Raw genomic sequence first — 18,308 nt, forward strand, 5'->3', positions numbered from 1 at the left:
AACAATCTGGTACAGATGGATTCACCGCACCGCACAATTCTCAGCGAAAATAATCTCATTGATCCACACAGCACAGAGCAGACTAATTTTTGTAAAATCCTCCTAACCAAGCTGGTTGGTCTGACATCATTTTGTTGAGCAATAAATAAGAATTAAGTTGTCCAACCTGAATCACCTGAAATGAAATCATCGTCACATATCAAGTTATTAATTTAGGCGCGTGTAAATTCAGCCTCGGGAGCAACCAGGATACCTTAAATCGGCTCGCATCGCAGTGTAGTACAACTAATTTATGACACAGTTTATTTCATCTACGGGGGAATCATTTTCGCATACATCACAATCGGAGCCATCTATTAAAAGCTTTTGTATTATTTACAGATTAATTCGATGTGTAAACCAGTGTCCATGTTTACTAACAATTCATCAAGTGAGCTATGTATAGTTAAGGTACATTTGCATCCAAACCATGTGTATGTGTAAATATTGATTTTCACCCAGAATAACAAATCCAAACGAGATTGGTTTCACGTGTCACCGCGTCACCGGCAAATGTGTAAATTTGTTGTTTTTTTCCGAAACCAGTGGAAGCCTTAATGAATAACGAACTTTGCGGTCGTAAACTGTCACGTTTGCGCCAACGGCCCCATTGATGATAGTAAGGGGTAACCCGCAGTAATGGTGACAACAATCAAAATCACCTGCGACGGAGTGTTTATCCAGTCCAATTCCTACCTGACGAACGGTCACCATCATCACATCCGGCAGCAGTCGGCTCCGGTGGTTGTTCAAGGAGGATCGAAAACAGCCGGCTTGGTGGACGGTGATCAGGGCAACTCTGCTAGTAGCAGTAGCCCGGGAAGTAGCAATAGTGACAAAGAAGATTCTCAAATGTACAGATTTAACCATAACGGAATCGGAGTGGATCGGGACGATAACAATAATCGAGATCTGAACCGCCGTGGTAAACTGTCGCTGGATCACAGTGTCGGTAGTAGCAGTTTTCAGAAGAACGCTCGTCGACGCTATCAATCGGAGGAAGTTTTGTCACGTTATCAAAGAATCGACGAAAATTCCGACGGTTCCGACACCGTCGATGCCGCCGGTCCAAACTACTACAACAGCGGCCCGGTTTCCGACGATCAGTTTACGATTTCATTCCTCAACACCCGCGGCCAGAATGGAAAAAGTCTCCTAAACCAAAAATTCATCGTTTACAACAGCAAAAAACCAAAGGCTTCAACCATACTGCAGAATGGTCTGCATCCGAGCCAGTATCGTCAATTTTTGAACGGCCGCCTCAAGCCGGCATTTTCGACGTCCGTTCTTTCGTCGCCTTCACTGATAGCCGGAACTGGCACCACCGGTGCCGGAACTTCCGGCGGACGACTGTCGGCCACTACTCCGCCACCTTCTAACGGGCTAACGGTGGCCAAGTCTACGTCGTACCTGCAACGAACCGTTTCACCGGGTCCGTCCAGCTCGTCGGCATCATCGCTGTCGCCTTCCAGTGGATTTGCTTCCGTGTCGCCGACACCACTGGCCGCAACCGGAACCGTCGGTGCCTCGTCTGGAGCGAATTTTGGTCAGTAGGTTTTTTTTATTAATATTTTGTGTTTTTGCTTTCCACAATCGGATTTTCACTGGTGGTGGCGGGTGCTTCAAAAAAAAAAGTCAAATCATTCTTACATGTTTAAGGCTATAAAATCATTACAAAGACAGATAGTTATGGACGTAAGCGCTACGACTAGTTATATATAATTCTGTTGGCATAACGCCCTTGTATTTTTCTATACTCCGCACTTCATTCTTTTCAGTACAAGCTAACTGCTCATTATCCGTGCTTTGGTTTCGGTGTTTTGTTCCATTTTCCTTCATGATTTAATTGCTTTTCAATACCAATCTAGACTTTGAACAAGAGGTTTCATTACGATTCGCGAGCCAGTACCATTTTTATGTCTAATCCCAGTAGGAGACTCCACTTTTGGCAAAGCAGACTTCAACACAAAGGGAGGGCATCTTTAGCCCGAAGGCTACCGAGTCTGCCTTGACGAGCGAGTGTTTGTGGGTTTAAATCTTGGCAAAACTAGACCGTGCGTTGTCTTAAGTGATTTTAGCATATGTTTTTTTCTCAGGCCCTTCTTCATCCTTCTTTCATACTGAATGCTGCATTCACCAACTATCCAGGGTAAGTTATAACAGTGGTACTGGCTAGAGGTACGTAATGAGGCATCTTCCCTATAGGCAAAGTAGGCGTGTTCAAACATAAACGGAAGGCACCAAGGTACCGATCCTTCAAAAGTATGCTTTGGCCAACTATCGAGTTGTCGTAAGATGGTAAGATTGCTTATCCCAAAAATACCAACCAATCATGTTACAAACTCTCGATTTCGAAGCTCCATTATGAAGATTTTTTACAATAAAATTTATGGTGAAGGTGCAACCCGTGGACTATCAGTTGAATATGAGATTTTACTTAAAATCGGATATGATATTTGATTAGGATTTGATTTTGTCTTCGAACTTAACCCAGCTAGCACCAACTCGTGTATCAATGTACGGAAATTATCGGAAATATATCATAACAAATTCGAAATCGTAACTAAGCCTTGATAAAGTGGGACCAAGTTGATATTCTATCGTATATAATGATAATAACTGAAATACATACGATTTTCAGCACAAAATCGCATAACAGTACGGAGCGAGTCGCGCTTAATCGGATATTATCGTATAAAAATACTTATTATGTAATCGTAACGCTTAAAATTATACGTAATCACGTATATCGCCTCCAAAATAGTACGGATAAGCCAATTTTGCACATCAAATACGATTTATTAGCATGTATATCGGTACGTAATGCTGATTTTTATCTTTTTTATACGTATGAAAATGCTAGGTGGGGAACTTGCACCATGCGCCGAATTAGGTGCGTTTAATGTATTTAAAATTGAACTGAAAGCCGGATTTCAAACTGCACTCGTAATTAAACATTAAATTGGAATTAAAATTCGGCGCATGGTGCCTAGTTCTGCGCACCCCTCATTTCAATCAAAACTTCCAAATTCCTGCAAATTTTTATTTTAATTAACACATCTAGGAAAATATATGTACATAGAACTAATCATTTGAAAATGCTATGATTATTAACGAAAATATGCGATGCGGTTAGGAACCATGCGCAGAATTAGGTGCGTTTACGGTAAAATGTCAACTCCAAGTTCCCCACCTAGCATTTTCATACGTATAAAAAAGATAAAAATCAGCATTACGTACCGATATACATGCTAATAAATCGTATTTGATGTGCAAAATTGGCTTATCCGTACTATTTTGGAGGCGATATACGTGATTACGTATAATTTTAAGCGTTACGATTACATAATAAGTATTTATATACGATAATATCCGATTAAGCGCGACTCGCTCCGTACTGTTATGCGATTTTGTGCTGAAAATCGTATGTATTTCAGTTATTATCATTATATACGATACAATATCAACTTGGTCCCACTTTATCAAGGCTTAGTTACGATTTCGAATTTGTTATGATATATTTCCGATAATTTCCGTACATTGATACACGAGTTGGTGCTAGCTGGGTTAAGTTCGAAGACAAAATCAAATCCTAATCAAATATCATATCCGATTTTAAGTGAAATCTCATATCCAACTGATAGTTCACGGGTTGCACCTTCACCATAAATTTTATTGTAAACGCATTTTCGTTAATAATCATAGCATTTTCAAATGATTCGTTCTATGTACATATATTTTCATAGATGTGTTAATTAAAATAAAAATTTGCAGGAATTTGGAAGTTTTGATTGAAATGAGGGGTGGGCAGAACTAGGCACCATGCGCCGAATTAGGTGCGTTTAAGGTATTTAAAATTGAACTGAAAGCCGGATTTCAAACTGCACTCGTAATTAAACATTAAATTGGAATTAAAATAGTCTTGAACTAGAACTTCCTGTCAGATATTTTTTGGAATTGATTGAAACTAGAAATTGACCTAAAAGTGAGATATGAAATTGAATTTAAAATTGGGGTTAAAATTGCACTTGAAAAGTCAGACTTGGAAACTGGACTTGAGCCTTTTAAAACCTTGACCCTTTTTTCGACGTACTTCACAGCCGGCTTTCAGAGTACAGGATAATTACGGGGCTAGTGTTACGGTCCGGGCCACAGCTAGTTTAACAAACTGACTACATCTGGCAATACCGTCCAGCCCAACTCAAGCCTTCGAACATACGACGACTGGCTTGTTAGACCAACATCGTACTTCGAAGCTAACTGGAAAACCAAAATCAAACATTGGACTTTAAATTAAACCTGAAAACGTAAATAAAATTTGACTTAAAGTTAGAAATAAAATTGGACTTCAAATTGGGCTTGAAATCGGAAATGAATTCGTAATTAAAAAAGATTTAAATTGGACTTCCCTACGATAAAGCTGAACCTTAACATGGTGTAGGGCATTTTATCTAATCAGTAAATGAACCAATGTTGCAAATCGAGCGAGAAGCCAACGTTGTTTTCTCTCATGCGAGTAAGTATGAGAAGGATAGCATTCAACGCTTACGCCGCTCATTCAAGCTCATAAAAGAAACAGCCACCATAGCTGTGTGCAGACACTTTGCTACCTACACACTCGCGCACGCACATCCTCACATCGTCTTCCTTCGCGAATCAAATAACTCCTGAGCAATTGCTTTTTCTTTTCTTTTTCACTCTCGTCCTTTATTCTACTCACGGGCGGGAGTGCAAGCCGTCGCGAGTAATCAGTTTCAGCAGCTCGGGTTGCAACGAACAACGAGAGCGTCACGTTTACTGCTGAATGTGGGTATATGTCAGAATACTTTTGTGATTTGAAGAGGGACTCGGGGTAAAAATTTGCCAAATGTGATTGTTGCGTTGTTCAGAAAGTGCTTTTATTCCATTTAGGAATAAGGCCAGTACGGGAATTTGTTTATTTGTTTATTTATTGTACATCATCTGACATAAAAGTCTTAATGAAGCGACTAAAATGAATTACTACTAGCTAATCTATTTTTAAACATATAAATGGGTTCGCCAAATTCGAAGAGATGTTCAACATTATTAAAAATTCTCACACAAAACGCTGTTGGTTCAAAATAACCGAAGTTCGTCAGATGAAACTGGTTTACAAGCATCGAGGATGGTCGCAGCACACGTTGTGAAGCACGGAAGTTCATCATAGACAGCAGTTTTGGGGAGTCTATTTCACCGTTTAGCACTTTCGCCACGAGTAAGGCCTGTTGTAATTTGCGACGTCGTTTAAGTGTGTCCAAACCAATTAAACGGCAACGATCCGGATAAGAAGGTAGGTTGGCAGGATCTCGCCAGGGTAAATCAATCCGCAAGTTCCAATCGAACTGGTGCGGGGTCCAAACCACTCATACATTTTCCAGTAACGGACGTACAAGAGAGCAGTACAAGGCTTTCAGGCAATGAGGATCCTTGAAGTCCGGTCCTATTCTAGCGATGAACCCTAATTGTATACTCGCTTTAGACACGATCGCCGTGCGGTGCCTGTCGAATGTCAGCTTTCTGTCAAGAATAACGCCAAGGTCATTAACGTGATCCGCTCTCCTGAGCGCTTGCCCATTAATCGCATACTCGAAGAGAATCGGCGTTTGAGTTCGGTAAAAAGTAATTACTTCACATTTAGCAGCGCTTATAAGCATGGAATTCAGTTTACACCACGTCGTAAATTTATCTATTAACGAGAAATTAGCAATCATTGACTTTTCGTCGGAGAGCCCAATTTCGGAAGTAGTTTTTGGGCCCAAAAGCGGGGTTCTGTTTATCAAAATGTAAATACTGCATACTTCTTGCCAAGCTGAACACAACGAATATATTTTCATTAACAGAATTCTTGTTTCTAACAAAAAAACTGCTTTCGAAATTGGCAGAATCGATGACGACTAATTTCACCTTAAAAGCTGCAGACGATTACAATCTTCTAAGCTACGAATCGTCAAGTAGATTTTGAAGTCATCGGCGTAAACAAGTCGACATCCATTGTCTATAGCATGAGCTGCGTCATTGAAAAATATAATAAAAAGAAGTGGGCCAAGAATGCTACCCTGCGGTACACCAGATTCGTTTGTGAATGCAGATGATAAATCCGATCTAAGCTTGACTTGTAAAACTCTATTACACAGGAATGATTTCAGCCACGTGACAAACTGCTGAGTAGCACCCAAGCCAAAATTTTGGTTAGCAGTGTAAAGTGATCAATACGGTCAAACGCTGCTTTCAAATCTGTATATATTACGTCAACTTGTGCTTTACGCTCGGTTTCCAATATACAGTTCGACACGAAATCCAAAAGGTTTGTAGTCACGGAACGACCAGGTACAAATCCATGCTGATCGGGATCTATGTAGTTCTTAGTGGTACTCATTATAACTGTGCTAACAACTATTTCAAATAATTTGGAAGCAGCCGATAAGTTAGTTATGCCACGGTAATTCTTGACATTTCAACGGTCACCACTCTTGAAGATCGGGAACATATATGAATATTTCCAGATATTCGGGAATTTGCCCTGCATAAACGATTTGTTGAAAATGCAGCAGAGAGGAGCAGCTAGAGTTTCAATGCAACGACACAAAATAACAGCCGGAATCCCATCCGGGCCAGCCGAATACGAACATTTCAATTTTTTCGCAGCAGTAGTAATCATTTGTGGTGTAATTTCAAAAATATTAAGATCAATAGGGTCAGCAGGAACGTTTTCAGCAGCATAGTCAGCGGGGAATGGTGTAAGTCCACCGGCAGCAACGGAGCAACACACCTATTGACTGTGACATCACGCTCAGAAGAGTGAAATATTAAATCCAACACACGGCCAAGATGATTACGGTGTAAATTTGCCTGGTTTAAATTCAGGAAATCTATGCCGTCGATGAGTGCAGCGCTCGCAGTGGAGAGTGTCGTGGAATTATTGTGCCTAATAGCACCATCGCTGTAGTCCCAAACAATACGGGGTTGGTTGTAATCACCGCAAATTAATGTAGTACAATGATCATCGCAGCACTCACAAAAATCGCGGACAGAAGCGACGTGTGCATCGATGATTGCTTTATCATTACTCTTGCTTCAAACCGTTGATAGTCGCTCGTACGCAAATCTGCTCCAGACATCTACTGTGGGCACTTTCGAAGATCGAGCTCGTGTGTTGTCGTGCGACGGCAATCAAAACACCACCAAAAGAACGTTTATTACTGTTCGATGAACGAAAGACGCAACGAAAGACGTTGAAGCCACTACCAAATAACTGCACTGAAAGGATGTTATCGTCGAGACCGGTTTCACCAAACATGATGACGTCGAAGTTACAGTCGTTGATCGCCAAGAAAGCATCTCTGATAATTAATAGATAAATGTTCCTGGAACTCACTCATATTTATCACAACTGTCACAAATATCTCCGAAAAATCTCAGATTGATTGGGTCGGCCGGGGGCTTAGGGTTAGTAAGGGGATGTAAGCGGGATACCAGAATCGGTTTGGATACCGAAAGAGCATTCTACAATGATTACGGGCAATGATAGAGGTACTAAGGTAGCAGATGGAAAAATTAAGTTTATTCTTAGTATACTACTATACTACTATATAACATTTAATTCACAATAATGATATTTCTAGTGGTCGGCTTTTGGTGTCTGGCGACGGATTTCTGTTATAAATACTGCCCACTTGCTCTTTGGTCCGATGGTTGGGAGGCGGGTGCGACGCTAAGTTTTAAAGCTTCTGTCGACTATCGCGAACGTCCAGGTCGCGTTGCGCTCAATTTCCTATGTGGACCTATCTTAGGACAGTTGATAAATGCCGGGGGATGAAAGATGAAATTTGTTCCATGAGTCGAGCCCTGATCAACTTGAAATTGTACTTGAAATTATACTTAAAATTGGACTTGAGATCTGATGTGAAATTAGAATTAAATCAGACTCAAAATGGGACATTAAGTTGAACACGAAATTGTACTTGAAATTGCACTTGAAATTAAATTTGAAATAGGATTTGAGTCGGAGTTGAATTAGAATTCAATTAAACATTAAATTGGAGTGAAATTTTTGGAGCATCTTAGTAGAATACGAAAGCTGAAATTAGAGAAAAAAAGAAAACTTTTTCCCAAATTAAATTCTACTATTTATATTTATTTCCGACAGATACGCTCGGAAAACAAACACTGATGTAGCCTGCAAGTCGTAGCCGAAATACGTATCTGTAGGAAATAAATATAAATAGTTGAACTTAATTTGGAAAAAAGTTTTCTTCTTTTCGTTAATTTCAGATTAAATTGGAATTTAAATTATGCATTAGAGGGACATGAACTTAATTGAATTTGGACTTGAATTTGTACTCACATTAAATATGAAATTCAACACGAAATTAGTCTTATTGGTAATTGACTAGGGTAAATTGCCAACTTTTGCACAGCTAAGCACTCGTCTACAGCAATTTGATGATTTTGAACAAATGAAAGCAAATTTTATTTGGCAAAACCGCTTAGTATGTCGATAAACTAGCATAAAATAGATTCCCATTGCCATCTGTGTGGAATTTCTTACAAATATTGTGTGAAACACGTCTTTTGCATAGCAACTCTGCACCCAATTATTACACACCAGAATAACCTTCAAATTCTATTATTCCACACCTTATGCTCAATTGTTGCACACCTTTTGTTTTGATTTTCCTCATAATATTACTTTGGCATTATTTCCAAGTTGTTTTGTTTAAGGACAAAGCCACTTACATTTACATATTTTAGGATTACATTGATTGAGTAAAGTAAATTTCTATCAATGCTACGAAACACATAGAACATGTTTATTTGTATCTAACGTTCGATGAAAGCTTATTTTATAAATCAACTTTCTTAATAATTTTGACAAGAAAATCGTTTGGTGAAAGCGAAATTGGGACACATGTAAGAAAAGTTGTTATTACGCTTAAAAACCACGTTGATTTACTAAGAAAATAGTAACATTCTGATGGATAATGAAATTACCTAGCCGATGTTGTTGTCAAATTACATTTAACATAAGAAACCGTCGTGAAAAGGTGCAAACACTACGCAGTGTGCGTAAGTGGGTGATATGCAATAATTGGCAAATTACCCTAATTGTATATGAAATTGTTCTTGAAATTGGACTTGAAATCGTACTTGAAAATGAGTCTAAATAGAATATGAAATTAAAGTTGACTTGAAACTGGATCTGTTTTTATGCAATTAATTTTCTTATCGCGAAACTACCGGGGTATTAATTGTAATTGTCAACTCTCGATTTTCGGTAACTCATTGAGGAATTATTTTGCTTTACATTTTAATCTTAGAGAAGGTGGATCACGTGCTTCAGTGAGTCCAAGTCTGGACACACTACTGAATACTCTCTATACTTTCTGGCTCTAGGGAACGATTTTGGTTAAAAAGTAGTGAAAACATAAAGGAAAGTGTGAAAACACCGACACTCAAGCACGGATGATAAGTAATTCGCCCACTCCTTAGCGATACTGCAAAAGAATGAAGTGCGGAACACAGGAAAACACCTGGACGGCATCAGAATATGCCGAAGGGAGATTTAACACTAAGAAAATAAACTATGAAATGATGAGAGAATGTACCTACATTCGTTTTTTCTGTTTTTTGAGTGTTTTGGAAGCTGAGTTTCTAACAATCCATGTTCTAAGTTTTTACTCAGGATTCGAAGTTCACATATTTCGTCAATTTCTGCCAGAAATTTACTCTTTTTTGGGATCGTAACAAAATGAGATATAAGTTACATAAAAGTACATATTTTTTTACCTACGAGTCTTCAAAATTGGGATTCTAGCATTTCATGAAACATGAATTGAGAATTTCTTGAGAAAAGGGTACGATCTTTTTTTTCCATTCGTCAATTTATAATTTATACTGAACAAAAATTACGATATCGTTTTGTGTTATAAAAAAATAAAATTTATGGGTTATTGAAGTATGTTGGGTATAAGTTATGGTTAAAATTGCGCTATTTGTCTGAAAGCAATAAAAATGAATAAAATCTAAAAATATGTGTAGCATAAATTTAACTTTTACAAAATGCTGTATATTTACTAGTTCTTCTGAATCCATCAATACGTTCCTACGATCCGTTTTCTCGTCATCAGTGATTGGTAGTCAAGTCTATTTGACATATATGCTCTTTCTATTTATTTCCCATCATCTTTCACCACTATAGACTAACAAAAATTTTACGCTGTTTTTCACTGTGTTTGGCTATAAAATATACACAGTCGTGAACGAAACTACTATACATTCGTTTAGTGTAGCACCAATCTAGATTTTTCCTGACGACTCGATTAAAACACGCTCCCCGTCGGAAGAACACATCAACAAGCAAAACATATTTTTTTCTTGGCGCCCTGACAAGCGGAGCAAATAAATTCTCGAACTCATTTCGAGCTTCGAAGAAATCATCACTCGTTTAGCATCTTCGACACGCGGAAACTAGTTTGTAACGAAGTGCGTCTCTGAAATGTAACATGCATCGTACTATGTTAGCTCAATGCCTCAGCTGCTTGGAAGCAACATTCTGCCCATCATAACTTACAAACTTTCAGCTTGTCAGAGAGAGGAAAGAAACGAAATACGAGCAGTAAAACAGCAGCATTAGGAAACACTGTTTTCAAAAGTCTGCGCTACAGAGGAACTATCTCATGATGCTCATCCTCATAAAGAAAAAAAAAAGAAAAACGCAGTCAAGAAGTTATTTCTATTCGTGCTTATGCGACTGAATGTCTTTCAATGCTGTCTGCGAGAGAAACGCGGAAACGTCTAGTGCAGTATATATCCATTAAAAATGCAGTTTAATTATCTGCGCTTGGTACGCTTCTCTATACTCTGCCGGCTACTGCCTTGTGGAAAGAACCTTAGAAATCTTTGTGACCCGCCGCCCGAACTGTGTGGGTAAGGTTTCTTTTTGGCGGTGGGTTTATTTTGGTTCAATTTCAACTGGAATCGCCCCTCCGCTGCGCTTGGTTGGCAAATTGGCAGGTGCTTATTCGATTTTTGACTTAGATGGAGAGAGTGTCTAGTTTGGTTTTAAAGATTGTGATAGCACTTTATGTGCATATGTCTACAGAGTGTGTCACTTACACAAACTGTACAAATTTCAATTCAAATTTTCGCTTCTAGTGAGCATGATGTCAGCAGACAGTGTTAACCTGTAGCTGTAGTATTAGCTGTGCGAATGAGAGACCTCTGTACCGAACAACCAGTAAAGGCAATAAATTGGATCTAGATCGAGAATAACTGTGTTGAACGTTTTAAAAGTTATACTCATTTCATTTCAACGAACATAAGTGACTTGCCTCGTATTCACAATTAAAATGTTGAAAAATCACACTTTGCATTTGGTATAAACGGTGTCCCACATCAAATTCGGGAAGAAAACGCTGTAGAAAATTACGTAGTTGATCGATCCTTTTCAAACTTTCAGACAATAACATACCTAGAACCCATTAGCAAGCTTTTGGCTTATTTATTTCATTCAACTTCTATACCGTAACCGTATGGTACGGTACGAGACCTTACACTTAACTCCACTCAACATCTGGCTCTGAACAACATCTGGCTGCAGCTTCTTCTGTACGGAAACCCACTTTTTCTTCAGGTCTCCCTCAGATTTGACCTCCTTTGGATGCTTCTGTAGTGCCTGCTTCATAATAGCCCAGCATTATTCGATAGCTCTTAGTTCCGGTGCATTGGGGAGTTCATGTCCTTGGATACGAGAGTGACCCGTCGGCTTCGTACCATTCCAGGACATCCTTTGAATTGTGGCACGAAGGTAGATCCGGCCAGAAGATCGTAGGGCCCTCGAACGGCGCACTCCGTTTTCTATATGAGTTGATTGCTTACCAAATCATGTATTTCTTGGCAAACTTTGAAAGTTTCTGCTTCCTTGCTGCCTCCGGAATATCAAACTCGTGCTGGGCGGTGAAAAACAATAGCCCCGGAAGCTGCTGGAAGTCCGCCTTGACGTAAGTCTCATCATCCATGGTGCTGGCTTCGTCAGCATCTGGGTGTACAATTTCCGGGACCGTGACTTTCCTACCGTATTTTGCCGTTCGTCACGATTTGGAGCTTTCTGCACTTTGTACGTATGCTGTCCTTGGCTCTCTGAATGAAAGATTTGAATAGATTCAACTTATAACATCCTTTCTGACCGCATTTCTTCTTCCGTTCCGATTGCGATGTCCCGATGAGAGAGTTGAGGATTTTCCAGGTGCTTGCGCAAAATAATTCGTGCGTTTCAAGAGAACACCCAATGGGTAGTTTTCTGCAGCGTTTCTGCAGGCGAGAATCGCTGGTTCCATTTCATTTAACATCATCAGTCAGGCCGCCAACTCCAACTGCCACGAAGAGTGGATGTCGCTTTCTGATTTCACCGATTATCGAAGGTCAACCGGCAGCAACTTTGGTCCACACATTCTGCCCTTGTTCAAAATTTGATAAGATCCTGAGACCCTTCGGCACAAACTGTACGATAAATTTGAAAAATCTCCAGTCCAGGCGTTCTGTATGACACTGCGTTGGGCCCAATGTTATTTACGTTGTTTTCCAATCACACAATGAGATATGGGTCATTCCATCTCAAGCGTACACATCGGTTGGATTCGACCATCAGCGATTTCAACAAAAGTTGACATAATTGTTCATTCTGACCTCAACCAATTTCCCAAAGTTTTATGCCCATTAATCAATCCCACTAGCAGTGGCACTATTTCCTTTTTTACAGATTATCAAAATAAGTCATTTTTCCGGTTCAAATATCTCTGAAACAGTTTGATGTGAAGACATGCCAATATACTTTTTCTATGGGTTTTTGGCCGCGCAATCGAATGATGTTATCAGTTTTTATCTAATTTGTCAACGCGCCACTGCTAGGGGGATTGATCAATGGGCATAAAACTTTGGGAAATTGGTTGTGCGGTCGGAATGAACAATTATGCCAATTTTGGTAGAAATCGCTGATGGTCGATACCGATTTTGGAATTAAATAAAAAGAAAACTTATCCAATTTAATTCTACTAGGGTAGACGCTCCAGTAGTTGTGGTGGCACCAGTAGTAGTGGTGGCAACTCGAATTATTCCATCATTTTTGCAGATTTTGATTGTCACGTAGACAATTTATAGTCAAATGAAGTACTCAAATAAATAACAAATTAGGTACACCGGGGCAAGTGGGACCTAAAAAATGCATAGTTTGGGTTTATTCCACTGTGTTTTCTATACCTATGATTATTTCAAAATTGTTTCAGCACAGAAACTCTTCAGTGGTATTACTTCGCAGGATTAATTACGAAAAAGGCCTATCAAATTACATGAAATGAATCTGGAGGAGAATTTTCAAAATTATGACGATAGGCCCCATTTACCGGGGCAAGTGGGACCTGTATTCAAATTTGATTAAAAAGCATAAAATAATAGTAAATTGTGTAAGTTAATTTACAGAAATATTAAAGCATTGCAAGAAGCAATCCAAAACAATATTTGTACGAAGGGTTGATTCGAAAATAGCGTAACAAAATCAGATCACAACGGGCGACTTTATAATTTATATAAAACACAGATCATGAGCAATTACGTTGTAAAGCATTATTGTTATGAAATGTAGTTGAATATGTCGTTGTATCCAATTCTTGCGAGACGTAATTTTGGATTAACCATTGTTTAAAAGCTCAAAAATATGATTATGATCTGTTTGTTCTACCATGCCCAATTCGGTAGAGCTACTCATAAGAGATAGTTACGTTATAATAACTACAACACTTTATTGTTTCAATTCCAATTGCAGATTTGCTTAATTATATCAAATTTGCCTTTCCAAATTCAATTAACATCGTTTAGATGTAACCAAAATGTGACCAAACTGTTAGTTCCCTCATAAGCTGTGCATGTGGGCTTCTTTTTTGGGGCCACTTGGTTTAGTCCTTTTCGTTTTTATTTCAAAGCTTTACTGATATAAATATTATGTAATTGAACTGAAAATTTTCAGTAGCACATCTAAAAAATGTATTAAGACAGGAAGTTTTGTGCTGAAATACTTTATTTTTAATAGGTCCCACTTGCCACGGGTGCTTCGAAGCGCCGACCTTATTTCGACCCATTTTTTTAATGCCATTTGTCAAATTAAACAACTAGTTTTCGGGTGTAATTTGTTAATACACTCGTTATGTTTACCTACTGCCAGAAAAACATGTAATTTTACGTAAAGCCTGTGGTCAAAATATCATTTATAGAAAGGTGCGTCAAACTTCCAAGTAAACCATTTGGTTTGTATATCTCGATTGCAACTGAAGTATACGAAATCATATCTGAACGAAAAAGTTATATTTCACGCCATATAAGAGCATATATCTAAGTGGAGGCGATATACGTGCGAAAATTTTGACAACTATTTGTAATTCTATTTTGCGCAGTTTTTATAACACGCAACTAAATACTCCTGAATATATGATATAGATATAATCAAATATTGCAATTGTCTATCCTGCTTTATAATTCACAGTCATGAATTGTATATGAAGACACGCACGACTGCAAAACAACTTATTGCTCACTTCGATTTGACATACTCTAATCATTATACAACTCCAATATGAAATTGACATGAAAACGATTTAATGTGAACTTTCTATTACGATTTTGTGTTATCTGGGTTACAACGCAAATTGAAAATAACGCTCAGCTTTAAAGTCCAATTTTGATGTTTGGAATGCCTGCTATAAATAATTTATAATTTTAATACATGCGTTTGAGTTGTATCTTTCATTTCTAGAAAGGTTTGTTTGCAAAAAATAAGGTTGAAGAGAGTTATGAGCTCCGGTCCCACTTACCCCGTATTCCCACTTGCCCCGGGGTACCTTAACTTATCTGCGAATCACATGGCCTGTAATTTCTTTTATAACGTAGTTCTTAAAACGTAGGAAATGGACAAGCAATACCAACAATCCTTTAGCTATTTGTGAATTTCAAACAGCACAAAATGTCCAATTTTTGTGTTTTTGTTTGAAAAAAAAAAAAAAAAAAAAATCAGAGGGGTTATGTACAAGACATGACCACACAGGTGACGCAGGACTACGTAAGCTTCTTTCTAGCGACAGTAGCATGTATTCATGCATGTAACAATTCGATTCTTCATGCATATATGTATACATGCTACATGAAGCATATATGTATAGGGTTTGTTGAGGCTGCAGGTTGAGAAAATTCGATTTTTGTAAATGAATGTTAAAAAAGGATCAAATCTCAATTCAGCATCAAACACTATTTACAGTCAGTCCACAATCGTGGGTCATTTTAGCTTCAGCTGCTAATTTCCATTCAAATGTCACCGAATGATTGACCAAATTATTAGTGCTACTACTGAATAATAATTTTATCAATCAATTAGTATAATAATATTCATGCATTAATAAACAGATATAGCTAAAATGTCACATAATTCTGGCATTAGTTTTCAGAACGTCGCATAATCAACGCTTTTGCTTGGATTATGCGGTGTTGAAAACTAAGGTCATAATTATGTGTGACCCATGATTGTGGACTGACTGTACATATATACATGTATTTTGATGATAAAATTGCTTGGCTGAGTTGCAATTTTTGAGAAATCCAAATTTTTACAAGTACCTTACTGCCTTATTTATACGGTCAAATAAACATTGGCATCACTGCGGATCCTTCCTGCCTTGTCTTGTCCATCATTTTCGAAAGAAATTGATCTAAGTATAATGCCTGACTTAAAACTAGGGCTCTCGGTATTGGGCCCTTTTGGTGAAAACCGGTATTTCGGTATTAGCGTAGAAAATACCGGTAGTACCGGTAAAATACCGGTATTGGCGGATTATTCGGAATCAATAAAAATGTTGATGTTTTTCAGTAAATATCTTTGTTTTCAAACTTTTACATCAGTATTGTTGCTTTGTAAAGTAGTATTAAGGCAGATATAATACGCTTAGCGATTTGTTTCCTTTGGTCGAACGAATTTTATTGCCAACGCTTCTAACAATTGAAAAAACTTCCGCTTTCATTGAAGTCTGGCGAACGGCTTTAAGCACATCAGGAATTTTCTTTTCATTTCTTCAAATTTGTAGTAGCGAAACCCGCTTTTAACTATTTTTAAAAATCCCAGTATTGCAGCTTCCAGCATAATGAATGCACTGGCCTCTTACAGTCTCTTCTCGAATTTTTCCTCTATCCCTAAACCGGACCCCTTGGATAGCATCATTCTCTACATCATTGTGCACAGATACCTTCTCTTCTCTGGTTTTAATCCCACTGTTCGTAGATAGTGCCTTAGAGATTTCATCGGCTTGTTTTATTATCACACGAAAGACTTGAAAAATATTCCAAATTCTTTCCTGGTAGATCCTTTGATGTCAAGAATACTCAAAAAGCGCGAAGATTCCCATCTCAAATCACGACCCGAAATGAATGAAACGAAATAAATGAAGTCACTTGTTTCATTTGTTGAACAGAACGTTTCAACCAAACTTCAGCTGAAGTTAGTGACTGTATCGAATGACGACGACTGACAGTCAGGCACGATTTATCGATGTTTTTTTTATTATTATTTTTTAATATGGTTTTAACCAATTGGTCACCACGCTTATCGATGTTGAATAGGTTAATTATAATATGCATTAAAATGTAAGAAATATTACTCAAATTCAGTTCAATTGCATTCAAAGTTGTTGGCCTTATAGTGAATATTTGATAAAAGAATACAAATGAAACTTTAAAACCGATCGTCATGGTGAGGTGAAAATCGTTTCATGGTGCCTGATTGAAGCCAGTTTTGAAACGAATCGGCGTTGCTGCAGTTGAAACTGAAGTTTCATTACTTCATTGTTGAGTGACTATTGTATTTACTATTGTAAGCGACGTTGCCGGGCCCTGATCTTGTTTACCAAATTTATCATTTGAGAGCTTCGAATAATTTGGCGGCTTGTAAATATCAAGTTGTTCAAAAATAAATTGAAACGTGACGTCTGGCTTATACAATGAAACATTTGCATGGAACAGCAAAGATGCAGTACTGTGCCTTAAACGGACTCAAGAGCTATAATTATTTGATCCACAGTTTCACCCTCTTCATTGCTAGTAGTCGAAGAATCTCGTCAGCATTAACACGAAGTTGTTTTTGTATGAGTTTTACAATCTTCTATTCAACTTAGTTCTTCTTTGAATAAGGAAACTAAAAAAATAGAATATAATATAAAAAATAGAAAATACCGGAAATACCGGTTTTTTGCTTTTCCAAAACCGGTATTTCGGTATCCAAAAATTGGCTGGTATTACCGGTTTCGGTACTACCGGTACTACCGGTTAGACAGCCCTACTTAAAACTATGCAAAGAATTGCGAGCAATTAACTGACGCAAAGTAGCAAAAAAAACATTTAAAACTATTCTCGGCTAAGAGAGTCGCTGATTTTGCTCTATCACGTCACATGCATAAATATCCTTTCCGTGCAAGACAACAGTTCCGAAAATAATTCTGGCAGAACCTATACAGATACGATCTGGCAAAAGGAAAGGATAACCACTCACTTTTCTATGACGTTTCACTTTCAGGACATTAATTGGGACTAGATTCACTGTTTAAAGGTTAACTCGGTTGAAGAAAATGGGTGGTTTTATATTTTCACAAAATGGTTTACTTTCAGGACATCAAATTGCACTAGGGTAAATATCCAAACCATAACATCAGTTAAAGAAAAGGGGTCGGTTTACACTTTGGCGTACTTCCCAAGAACAGATGTCAAATTGGTATTGGTTTTTCAACGTCGTAAAGAATCTTCGATCTGTTGGGGCGGGGAGTTTCTGTCACTTTTGTGCAAAAAAATTTCCAACCAACCAGGATGCGAGGATTTCTAGTTGGACAATGCTTCATTTTAGTTTTTCAATAGTGTACACTTACGAAATAATAGCGTTCTTCATTTAGGCCAATATTTAAAATCGATCGGGAAACCGCTAAATTATTAGCGTTCTAAACCTGACCGTTTTTCGAGAAAGATTTTTTGGAATGACACCCTATTTAACCAAACCTTGCCGTAAGACGTAGTCCTACGTGAAAAATGGAAAAATTTAATTTTGTAACGCTGGTGCTAGCTTATGCTATAAAAGTTTAAAAGAAATGAAATTGGTAAAAGTTTGCTAAATTTATATTGAGCACTGTACTTAACTATGAATGTATTTTGTGCTTCAAATATTATTCCATAAA

At 38.0% G+C, this 18,308-nt stretch overlaps 1 protein-coding gene across 1 annotated transcript in view; it reads left to right on the forward strand.

The window, feature by feature from the left end:
• Positions 1-678: 678 nt before the first annotated feature.
• The window catches only part of LOC128739491 (tyrosine-protein kinase Fer), a 101,019-nt gene continuing 83,389 nt past the window's right edge, over positions 679-18,308 (forward strand). The window contains exon 1 of the mRNA XM_053834984.1: positions 679-1,585. Within this exon, the coding sequence (XP_053690959.1) occupies positions 679-1,585 (907 nt within the window). The remainder of the gene's footprint in view (positions 1,586-18,308) is intronic.

Source organism: Sabethes cyaneus, chromosome 3 (assembly GCF_943734655.1).
Source record: "Sabethes cyaneus chromosome 3, idSabCyanKW18_F2, whole genome shotgun sequence".
In the NCBI taxonomy this organism is placed as follows: Eukaryota; Metazoa; Arthropoda; class Insecta; order Diptera; family Culicidae; genus Sabethes; species Sabethes cyaneus.